Below are 12,264 nucleotides of genomic sequence, written 5' to 3'. Positions count from 1 at the left end.
ATTAACATATGTGTTTTGTTTCATTAATTATCTTTCCTTGGTCTAATGTTTGATCTATTTACATGCATGTTCAAATGGTTGCTGTTGGAATTTGCAGATCCTAATGGTAAACCCACAATCTTTTATACACTTCACATTGGTTTAGATTTTGTTTTCTAGAAATAAATTGGTACTCTTTTGTGATTACATGGGGTATCATTTTAAAACTTTTTGAAAAATGGGGTTGCCACACTTACAGGTGACATCTATAAGTTTTTATTTAAATTTTTCTTTTTGCATTTTTCATTTGATACTGTTTTTTTTTCCTAATAATATTAACATCTAATATGTGATATTTTTAAAAATCTAAATACACAGATTTGTTTTATATTATTAATCTATGTCTCAATATAAGTTCTATATAATTTATTCAAAATAATTTTTAGTCTCGTAATATCAGAAAATGCGTTTTTTTTAATACAATTTGGCGTTCAATATAACTTATATGGATACGTAAAAAAATACGTGTCTTTGGAGTTTTTGAAAATATTGATATTACATGTTATTAGGAAAAAAAAACAAGATTAAATGCTTAAAAACTGAAAAAGAAAGAAAAAAAAGACATGGAGATGTCACTCTCATGGACTGGCATACCCATTTGTGAAAAATTTAAAAATTATATCTTATGTAATCACATTCTATGAAAAGTACTTGTTTCTAAAAAAAGTCATTCTTGAATCTTGATGGACCATTTGCCTTTTATTAATGAAATATGACACATAAAACATTTGGTGCATTTGGTTTGTTATTGATAACGCAGGACCAATGTATTACAAGGGGGTCTACCATTTTTTCTATCAACACAATCCATATGGTCCACTATGGGGTAACATGTCATGGGGTCATGCCATATCACATGATCTTATCAACTGGGTTCATCTTGATATTGCTCTTGTACCAAACGAGCATTACGATATCAATGGGTGCTTTTCTGGTTCGGCAACGATACTACCAAATGGTGAACCGGCGATCCTATACACAGGTGTTGATGCCAAATTACACCAAGTGCAAAATTTGGCATTTCCCAAAAACATATCGGACCCGCTACTAAAAGAATGGGTAAAATGGCCACTTAACCCAATATTGAGTCCTCCAGATGAAATTGATCCATCCTTTTATAGAGATCCATCAACTGGTTGGATGGGTGCGGATGGAGAATGGAGGGTTGTGATTGGAAGTCGGATTGATCATCAAGGAGCAGCTATTCTTTACAAAAGTAAGGATTTTCGCAGTTGGAATAGGTCTCTGAGCCCGTTTCCCCTTTCTAACATAACAACATTTTGGGAATGTCCTGAGTTTTATCCTGTTATTTCTAATGGGAAAAGCGGGCTTGATACATCAGTTATATCCGTTCAAGGGAAGGACATTAAGCATGTTCTTAAAGCTAGTTTTAATGACCAGGATTATTATATACTGGGAAAATATGATCCAGAAAGTGACCGCTACGATGTTTATGCTGACTTCATGAAGAGTAAAGAGTGGTTACAGTATGATTATGGGAAGTTTTATGCTTCAAAGTCGTTTTATGATGGTGAGAAGAAGAGAAGGATATTATGGTCATGGGTTAGTGAAAGTGATACTGCACCAGATGCTATCGAAAAAGGTTGGTCTGGCCTTCAGGTAATAATCTAGACTTGTTTATCTTGCCATTTGGGGTGTGTCTAATTTAGTGACGATTATAAAAAGGTATGTTTTGGGGTGGCCTGGGCTGGGCTGAAAAGCATACCTTTTTTTATTTGTTTCTTTTATAAAAAAGGTATGTTTTGGGCTGGGCTGGGCTGAAAAGCATACCTTTTTTTATCTGTTTCTTTAATCTAATGATGATTGATATTATTATAAAATCTATATTATGACTATATTCATAATGTAGCATTCTTTAATAAGGCGGTTTAGGTGGTTATACACTACTTTGAATAACTTTCAACATGTGTCACGTGTTCAACCCATTTGAATTGTTTCCTTTATAGTTTAATCTTTTAGCATAACCATTGGAGATAAAACACAATCTAAATCAACCGTTTATTTTAATTTTAGACACAATCTATATATGTAATTAATAACACGTTTTCAGACGATTCCTAGGAGCATCTGGCTTAGTAAAAATGAAGATCAGTTGGTGCAGTGGCCTGTCAAGGAACTAGAGAAACTACGAACACGAAAAGTGCATTTCAAGAATAAAAGACTCAAGGGCAGGTCCATGATTGAAATTTCTGGTATCACAGCTTCACAGGTGACTAAATCTAATCTTGTACTTATTCAGTTATTTGACTTCAAAGTCAAACTACTTTACACAGAGAAACTAAATACGGTTTTAGTTACTAATTAGATTATCAGTATAGCTTGTACCATGTATATCCGTTTAATTAACATTAAACAGACCAAAAATCATTTACACTATATTAGCTCTGCGGCTGAGATGAAGTTCATTTGACCTCATAGTCAACGGGTTACACAAATTTCCATGACAGATAATTTACCTCTTGTTGTAGGCTGATGTAGAAATCACATTTAGAGTCTCAAATCTCAAACATGCTGAGGTGTTGAGTGCTGAAGTAGTTGATCCCCAAATTCTTTGTACACAAAAAAATGCTACAACAGATGGCAAATTTGGGCCTTTCGGTTTGCTGGTTTTGGCTTCGAAGAACCTTACTGAACACACTGCGGTCTTCTTTCGTGTCTTTAGAATTGCTAACAGTTTCCGAGTGCTCATGTGTGCTGACCCAAGCAGGTTTTGTCCAAAACTATTTATTTTTATAAATAAAAAGTGATTCAAATGTGACTACAGAAATTATAATAGCTACAAAGCCACTTGATGCTGCATTTACATTGTTGTTTCCTCTTAAAATAGGTCGTCTTTAAAACCATTTATCGACAAACCCATCTATGGAGCTTTTCTTGCACTTGATCCTAGATACGCAAAGATCTCCTTGAGAACCTTGGTATTTTTATTACTAGTTTACAAATATATATATATATATATATATATATATATATATATATATATATATATATATATATTTTGTGTGATTATATGTGCATTTAGAGGATGCACTTTTTCTTTTTAATCATTTTTTTTTTGATTTACAGATAGATCACTCCATTGTAGAAAGCTTTGGTGGAGAAGGGTTGGCTTGCATTACATCAAGAGTTTATCCAGTACTGGCAGTTGGAGAACAAGCACATCTTTATGCATTCAACAATGGCACTAAGAGTTTGAGTATCTCAAGTTTAAGTGCTTGGAGTATGAAGAAAGCTCAAATTGTCTAATTCCGTAAGGAAAAGAAGAAAGCCTATTAAATAAACGAACCCATGTATAGTGTCTCAGATCCATTAGTTAAAACTCGATAGCGCTAAAGCACGAATCGAGGACCAAAGTGTGTTACGGAAAATTTTTCAATGAAAATTTGGTTTTGATATTGATAGTTGGTTGCTATGTATGCATGATTACAAGGCTCATATTCTGGGCATGATCAGTGAAGAATCCAACATTTTTATTCACGGGGCACAAAAAAACTGATGTAAAAATAAACTTTATTTAACTTGTCAACAATAAATGTCATTAAAATATGTATTACAATTTCCCTCAATGTGATTTTATCTTTTGAAAGCAGTCGTGCAAAATTATCTTTATGATGTTCACTGCCGAAAAAACATCTTTTAAACTTTTGCGGTTGCAATGCACAAAACAATTGATGTAGTGCGTAGTACGATAATGAAGATCAAACACGTTGATTCTACGAATACCCGTGTTGTTCTTCCCCGACCCCCAAATTGCAACCCAAAGGGCACGGAATTTGAAGTGAAAAATTGAGTAGTTTCAAAATTCAAGTCTGATTGTTCAAATGACTAGAGCAACACATAAATAGAGACAGAAATTCGAAATGGGCCTAAAAAAGACAACGGGCCAAACACAAGCTCACAAACAAAATGCCCACCTAAGTATTGAATTTTCACGACCATACCAATCCTCAAAAGGCGATAAAAAAACGAGCGTGTCCAAATCCACCGTACGGCCAACAACTGCTCTACGGTGTAATTCCACACACCCACTAACCGCTTCGGGAACCACCACCACCCTTTTCGACGAACTACCTTCCGTTCTGATCTCTGACGCCGACGCACCATGTCCGACCACATCCCTATACGACCTACCCCCCTCAAACCAAAGGACTCCGGTCCATCATGACGAAAGGAACCAACACATTGGCCCTCAGTCGTTTTCAACCTCTCCGGCTCCCTATCGATACCATTGTTCTCGACCGCAAATCTGGCAACGTTTACTTTCAGCTTACGACCTCCCATATTGACTCCATTGATCTTTTTTACCAACTCCTTCCAGTCGATAACATACTTGAAGGAGATAAAACCAAACCTATTGCCAACTTTGTCTCTTTTCTTGGCCACATAACTCTTCCAAACATCTCCGAACCTTTGCATGAAACAAGTTAACTTCCATGGTGTACTTCCTTCTGGCAGATTAGAAACAAAGAGCTTCGTTATCTGAGGGACTCTAGCACCCTTCCCCTTATCGACTCCTACACCCGACCATCCCTCCATAACCACAACCGACAACGAATGGATTAGATGAATCTGATTAGAGATAGAAGTAGCGTCAAGGACTGTACCCAATCGGCCAGAACGACAGAACTTCCCTCGCTAATCCGACCTTACCATCCTCGTCGAGCCGCCGGAACGAAGTTAGGATAACAAAGACAAGACGCCACAGGAACGTAGCACAGAAGAAAAAGAAAAGACCCCTGGCCCCGGACATCGAATGGAATCGGAACTGACCCAAATAGGAAGAAAGGAAGACTCAAGGCACGGAGCCGATACTTCCTCGCTCACTATTCTGGTGGGTTCACCGTCGTCGAGCACAACCGGCGACGGATGATATTCTTCTGTCCTTGTTGAAATGACAGTTCAAACAGAAGATGGCTTTTCAATGACTTTGGAGATGCGGGAAGAAAGTGCACATGGCAGGATTAGGTATGCGTTAACAGAGTCGTTCCTACGTTTTTGAAGGCCCTAAGCGAACTACGAAGTGGAGGCCCTTTTGCATATTATCCTTTTCAATATATTTAGCAACAAAACCCTCCTCCTTTATCTAGGCTTGGGACCGGCAATTATAAACTAAAAAGTTTATAGTTGACGAAGTTTAAAATTTGACATTTTTTAGTTTTTTTTGGAAAGGTGCATTACTCTTTGACGATACTCACTCGCTAGTACATGCTATTCGGCTAAGTTTTTTCTAGACTTAATCATTGCGCTAGCATTTGTATTTATACAATACACTTATATTAGTTTGCAAAATTTGTTTGATTCAGTAAGAAAACTCAAACAAAGTTCTAAGCCAGCCACAAGATTAAGTCGCAAAACCAAATGCCATTGTCGTCTGTCTTTCAAGTTCCAAGTTCCAAATCGACAAATCACAAAACTGATTCTAGTTTATGTTTGAGGGTTTGAGCAATGTATATACCGAGATTGAGATGAGTATGTAAAAAACTAAAAATAGCCCTTGTTACCCGTGTTCTTCAACCTCTGATTCATTAGCCGCCTTTCACAGTTTCACGTTTCTGAGTGGTTTTAGCAGACACTGGACTTTGATTAAATCGCAAAATTGATGCCATGATTATTGCGTGTCTCTGTCTGATACTTTGATTGCTCATTGCTCGATTCCGTATTGTAAACTCAAACGTCTCTCAGAGACGGTCTCTGATGATATCGCCGTTTTGGCTTCTGCACAGCTGCATGTGCTTTCAATATTCAAAGATTGAGAGATATGCCACTGGGTTATGAGGTTTATGATTAGAGATTTGGGCCTGATATGTTAAAATGGGTCTAATATAAAGAAAATCTATTAGAAAACTGGTGTCCCTTCAAATTTGGTGGCCCTAGGCCTGAGACTAGGTTCAACAGCCCATTGGGCCGGATCTGAGCGTCAGTTTGCTCATTGCAAACCCCAACGTTTAGGGAATGTATGTTTTCTCGATAATATATGTGGTAAACAATTATGCCTGTAGTATTCATGTTTAAAGTTTTTATCGTCGTACAATGTTTGGACAAAATTGGCGATTATTATGCCTCTACCATGTATTTCGTGTGGTACCATTTTCGAACAGTTATAAGTATATACTTATGGTTTATATGCTACGTTTAGAATGTTTTATGTGTTTAGTTGGTGTTAAGCCACCCGCAAAATTCGCGGGATCTTAGACTAGTATGCAATATTATAAAATATCATTTGAAAAAATAGATAATTTTTTAATGAGAAAATCACATTAAATCTCTTTTCTAATTATGAATTTATATTATTATCAGTTCTTCAGAATTGAATGTTTACGATCTATAAATTCGTGATTAAATTAAATTCGCTATTCATATATTCTTAAGCTAGGTTATTACCTGTGTACTACATGGGTTGAAGAATTAAATTTATATGATTCATAAGTCTAAAATCAAATAAAAATACAAAAAAAATTATTTCATTGGATAATCTAAAATATAGTATGGAAATTAAAGAGGATGAAGCTTTTTTTCTACAAATACCTGTTCTTTAAATATAGGATAAACCATTTTCTCTCACTCCACCCATTTAATATTCTTTCCGCCATTGTTATATCCCCACATGAAGTTCCTTCTATTTTTCTTCAAATTTTTATTGACAATCAAAGGTGCTTTGAAAAGAGAAAAATAATAATAATTCTGGAGAGCGCCTAGAACCGCATTGGCTAGTGTAACCTTACCCGCCAATGAGAGGTTTTCCGCCTTCAACTTAGAATGTTTGGAGTTGAATTTGTTAATATTGGGTTTCCTATACTTAACCCTAGGGGCGTTAATTCTTGACACGACCCGTTAACCCGACCTGAACCCGACACGAAAAAAACAGGTTTTGGTCGACTAACATGACCCGTTTAAAAAAATGGGTCGGGTTAGGGTTGACCCGTATTAAAACAGGTCGGGTTCGGGTTGACCCGTATCAAAACGGGTTGACCCATTAACCCTTTAACTAATTAGATAAAAGAATCTTTTATATTTTTGTTTTTGCTGTTTCGGTTTCTATTTTACATTGTTAGTTATAATAATGTAAATTTTGACACATTATATTATTTATTTATCACAGTCATACTCATCATTAAACATGTTATCGATAACCCACTTAAAACCGAATAACTTGTTTATAAATCGTCAACTTATATCACTCATTTAAAAATATGGGTTAAATGGGTCGGGTTCGGGTTGACCCGAATTAATATGGGTCAGGTTAGGTTGAAATCTTTGACCCAAATAATAATATGAGTCGGGTTCGGGTTGAACATTTCAAACCACCAACCCGCCAATCTGTAACCCGTCAACCCATCAACCCGATACAATTGCCACCCCTACTTAACCCTCTTCATGTTGGCTCTTAAGGGCAAACAAATAAAAGTAAACATGAACATACCGGCTTTTGACTTTTGTATGGATGAGATTAACCAAGGATTGAACTTCCACTTCTCCCACTCTAGCTCCATAAACACAAGTTTTTTCGGAGATTAACTTTAAGACCCGAGCAAAGTGGGTTAAAATTGGACATTTGTTTGGCAAAGAAACTCCTTTAAAGTAACCCGTTTCCACCGCTTTTTTCATGATTACCGCCAATGCTTCCAGCATGAGAACAAAAAGAAAAGGCAAAAAAGGGTCGCCTTGCCTAAGGCCTCTAAAAAGTTTGAATTCGGAGGTGGGAGATCCGTTCACAAGCACCGAGAACATACCCGACCTCAACATGCTCTCCATCCATTTTCTCCAAAGAGGCGGGAAATTTATGTGTTTGAGAATACCCAAAGGAAAATTTCAATTAATCGAGTCGTATGCCTTTTGAAGTCGACTTTAAAGACAAGGATCTTCTTTCTAGATGTCTTTGCCCAATAAATAAGTTTGCTTAAAATAAGGGACCCGTCTAATATAGATCTCCCTTCTATAAACCCGGATTGAATCAGAGAAATGAGAGAAGATAGAACCGGTTTAAGTCTTATAGCAAGGACCTCAGTAATCACTTTAAACATCAAACCAATAAGTGAAATAGTCTGTGGAAATCTTTGACCACTTTTGGGTGTTTTTCCTTTGGTATAACGGCGATAAAAGAGGAGTTACAAGTGCTACTAACCTCCAGATTACCGGAATAGAGAGAACAAATTCACAAAAAAAGCTCTAAGGTGCTCCAGAATCACTTCATAAATTTAAAGGTACAACCGTCTAACCTGGGTACCACAATCCCATACCACCCGTTTAATTTCTTCAATCAAAATTGGAGCAAGGAGAGCATTAGCGGACAGCTGGTCCAGCCTACTAAAACCAGCAGGGGGGTTTCCGTCTAGACCTTTTAGGCTTCGAAAAAAGCCTTTTAAAAGCCACCCTTATTTTACGCTTGATATCAACCGGATCTCAATAAGAAACCCCATTAACAACAATAGATTTGATTTGATTGGAGGCTTTCCTAATATTGACAAACTTGTGAAAAAAGCCGTCGCCCAATTTTTCCTAAGAAATACGTGCCTTTTGTTGCAAAACCGCATTTCTTCTTTTTTCAAAACCCCTTATTCGAGCATTACAATTCACCCTTTATACTTTTCTTTTTTGTTAAGGCACCTCACTACCGCAATCTGGTCTAACAAATCAACTTTCACCAAAGCTGTTTTGATGAGAACTTCCTCCTCTGTCTTACTCTTAACCCTCTAAGTTTTATTGTTAACTTTAAGAGCCTTTAGCACCATCAGAAAATTGAGAAAATTAATCGGGTTATTTTGGTGTTTTAAAACCGTATATGTCACACATCGAAGATACTTGGGGCTTCTAACCAAGAGTTATAGAATCTGAAAGGCGTTAGCCCGAATCAGGGAGTGGTCCGAGAGGAAACGCAGAAGAGTTTCAAATTTAGTGGTCGTGTAGGTCCCTTTTCTCGGAGGATCGAGAACAAACCTAAACCTTGTTATACTAACCCACTAGCGAGTGCGGAATCCAAGCTAGCGGGCAAACCGGGATGATGCAAGAACAAACACAAGAACACACAAAGTTCACCGATTAACACCACTGTATTAATACGTATGAAGGTTTACGGTTACAAGCACAATGTTTACAATCTTGTTTGCAAACTCTCTAAAGTGTGTGTGTGTGTGTTTTTCAGCAGAGTTTCACTAACTCTCCAAATGTGCATCTCTTCTCACACTAACACACTGCATGGGTATTTATACCCATACACAGCAGGTCTTGGTCGAAGGATCGATAGATGGTCCGAAGGATCATCTATCGATGACAGGGAGCTCGAACGATCAGCATGGACATCGAAGGATCATCCTTCGATGTCTAATGGTCGAACCATATCTTTCGAGCACCTCGAAGGATGGTGCGTATCCTTCGAGGCTATCCTTCGATCCAGACAAACATCCTGTTGTTCAAGTCAAACTAGGAGGATAGTTGACTTGGTCAACTTACAGACTGATTTAGGACATCGTTTACATACAGACTGAATACAGACAAAGTACAGACACAAGTGCACCAACAAACTCCCCCTTGGCTGTAGCTTTGTCTTTATCTTGTCTTTATCTTCTATAGATGTAGACTTGTCTCGAACTTCGACAGTCTTTGGTCTTCGAGTTTCCAAAACTCTGATGTCCTTTCAAGTCTTCATGGTCGGAGGATCTTCAAAGTCTTCACGTCTTGAAAGCAGAGAGTGTATCAACAAACTACCCGTATCATGTAGGCAGTGTGTTAACAAACTCCCCCTTAGCATAAGCTCCCCCTTGAGTTATGCTCGTGAAATACTTTAACTTTATGAAGTGAGATCCTTGTGGTGTTGATGATGGCCAGCGGCAACTCGATCATCTTCATCTTTAGAGCGCCTTCTCGTCGTGTCTTCATTCCAAAGCTAGTCATCGACCATGTTCTCCTTGCCTTTAGAATCTGCACATGCAAGAAATCTAAACGCGTAATGAGAACAACTACTTGAAATATAGTATAAACAAATGACACACGAATGACCATGTCATAATCAAACACCGTCCGACAGTTTGAAAGTTTAATAAATTTGTCAATTTAAGTCTTTAACTTTCAAAACTTGCAAATTTTGACCGTTTATGAAGATTTAGTCAATTCGGTTTTCGTTCAGGTTTCAGGTAACGAAGACTCGAGCTCCAACATCGTACGATCGAAAATAAAGTAGAAATAAAATCTTTTTGGCTTTTATAAAGTTTATATTAAAACACGCCTAAAATCTTTTTGGTATTTTTGAAAGAAAAAGACAACAATTTAAAATCCTTTGAGTGTTATCAAACGACATCACCGCTAATGTCGTGCTGATATGCACCAAACGACGAAACTGTTTAAAAGAAAGCAATAAAAGTTAAGCAGTAAATAAATAAATATATACAAACATTCTTTTTGCGAGTTTCGAGGGTAAGAGAATCATATCAGTGTACGGTCATGCCAAAACACTCTTGTTGTTCAGTTAGTTAACATTAAGATAAGCATCCTATAACAATTATCGGTATTGTTGTCCACTTAAGCTCAACTTATCAGATGTAATCATGTTTAGAGGATACGTTAATGTATGGTTTATACTTACCAACCGGTGTTCATCCACATCACGACACATTCCCGTATCAAGGTATGCACGAGAGTTCATCTTACCGGTGAGTATACCGATTATCATCTGTTTGACCGTATAAATTGTGAGATACTCACTTATTTTGATTTGAAAACAAGTCCTTTGTGATATAATCACTTATTGATGAGGAACTTGATTTTCGTATGCATGAGGGCACAGGTGCAAGTCCGTGAACAGGTCAGTACTTCCGTACAGCAGAGAGACGAACTTGACACCCGGATAAATGTGATATTTTATCACTTATTTGATTTGGACATGTGATTGTTTATCACTTATTGAGGTCGAATGCAGTATGCAATATGTACACGTATGTATAGTATCATGGAAGATCTAGACTTGCGTCCCCGTTATTTTTCGGTAAAAGATACAACCATGATACCCAGATGATAAGCAGCATAAAGACCGAATATCTCAGAACCTCGGCAATCTATCAAACGAAATTTCGGTACTAAGACCATATGCCAATGAATGGTTCCCACCTGATCTTTAGTCGATTAAGATTTATATCACCCTGCACACTTTAAAATGATTGTGAGCCTACCGATACATCTTATATAGAGCTGCTTATCGTTTTGCATTTAAGGTTTAAAGAGGTTTGGATAGACCACTGATGTACTATCATTTTCTCTTTTGCTCGCCAGGAAACTCATTTTTGTTTTTCTATAGTTTTTGTGTTTTTGAAATTTTTCGATGTTTTTGTATTTTCCGATTTTTGGATTTACTCCCCCTAAAATCAACAAACTAAGATAAATTTAAAAACACACAAAGATATTTACAAAAATGATTTTCCGATGTTGGTTTTACTCTTGCTTGACCTTAATGCCGTTTACCAATAATAAAAAGTCAAATCTTGATTTGTCAAATGCTTTGGTAAATAAGTCGGCACGTTGGTCATCGGTGTGGACCTTAACAACATCGATTAGCCTTTTCTCAAAGCAATCACGTATGAAGTGATATTTGATTTCGATGTGTTTGGTCTTTGAATGCTGCACAGGATTTCTAGTGATATCTAAAGCAGCAGAATTATCAACGTAAATAGGAGTAGTTAGGAATTCAAAACCGTAGTCCCGCATTTGTTGTTGGATCCAAAGAACTTGGGAGCAACAACTGGAGGCAGCAATGTATTCAGCTTCGCATGTTGATGTAGCGACACACGTCTGCTTCTTGCACTGCCAGGTGACTAGGCGATTTCCTAAAAACTGACATCCAGCCGTTGTGGATTTGCCGTCGATTTTACATCCGCCAAAATCAGAATCACTGAATGCGACCAAGTCAAAGTTATTATCCCTAGGATACCACAGACCGGTGTCTGGATAAGCCTTCAAATAACGAAAAATCCTTTTGACAGCTGCAAGATGTGAGGCCTTCGGATTGACTTGATATCTGGCAAGCAGGCATGTTGGGTACATTATATCTGGCCTTGATGCTGTGAGATACATAAGGGATCCGATCATCGCGCGATAGTATGAAGGGCTAACAGGTTCACCCTTCAAGTCAGGAGTAATTCCATGATTAGTTGGCAATGGGGTACCAATAGGCGCTGCATCGGACATCTGGAACCGGCTCAAGATGTCTCCAACATATTT

General features: G+C 37.4%; 1 protein-coding gene across 1 annotated transcript; it reads left to right on the top strand.

The window, feature by feature from the left end:
* The first annotated feature begins 602 nt into the window (after window positions 1-602).
* On the top strand, window positions 603-3,425 carry LOC110876087 (beta-fructofuranosidase, insoluble isoenzyme CWINV1). Its single transcript, XM_035988205.1, has 6 exons — window positions 603-627; window positions 800-1,659; window positions 2,111-2,269; window positions 2,529-2,767; window positions 2,888-2,978; window positions 3,127-3,425. Exons 1-6 carry the CDS (start codon window positions 603-605, stop codon window positions 3,304-3,306), a joined length of 1,554 nt encoding a protein of 517 aa, XP_035844098.1. The 3' UTR covers window positions 3,307-3,425.
* The last annotated feature ends 8,839 nt before the right edge of the window (window positions 3,426-12,264 follow it).

This window comes from Helianthus annuus, chromosome 3, assembly GCF_002127325.2.
Source record: "Helianthus annuus cultivar XRQ/B chromosome 3, HanXRQr2.0-SUNRISE, whole genome shotgun sequence".
NCBI classification, from domain to species: domain Eukaryota; kingdom Viridiplantae; phylum Streptophyta; class Magnoliopsida; order Asterales; family Asteraceae; genus Helianthus; species Helianthus annuus.
The sequence above is the reverse complement of the archived record's forward strand: the minus strand, read 5'-3'. Positions and strand labels throughout refer to the sequence as shown.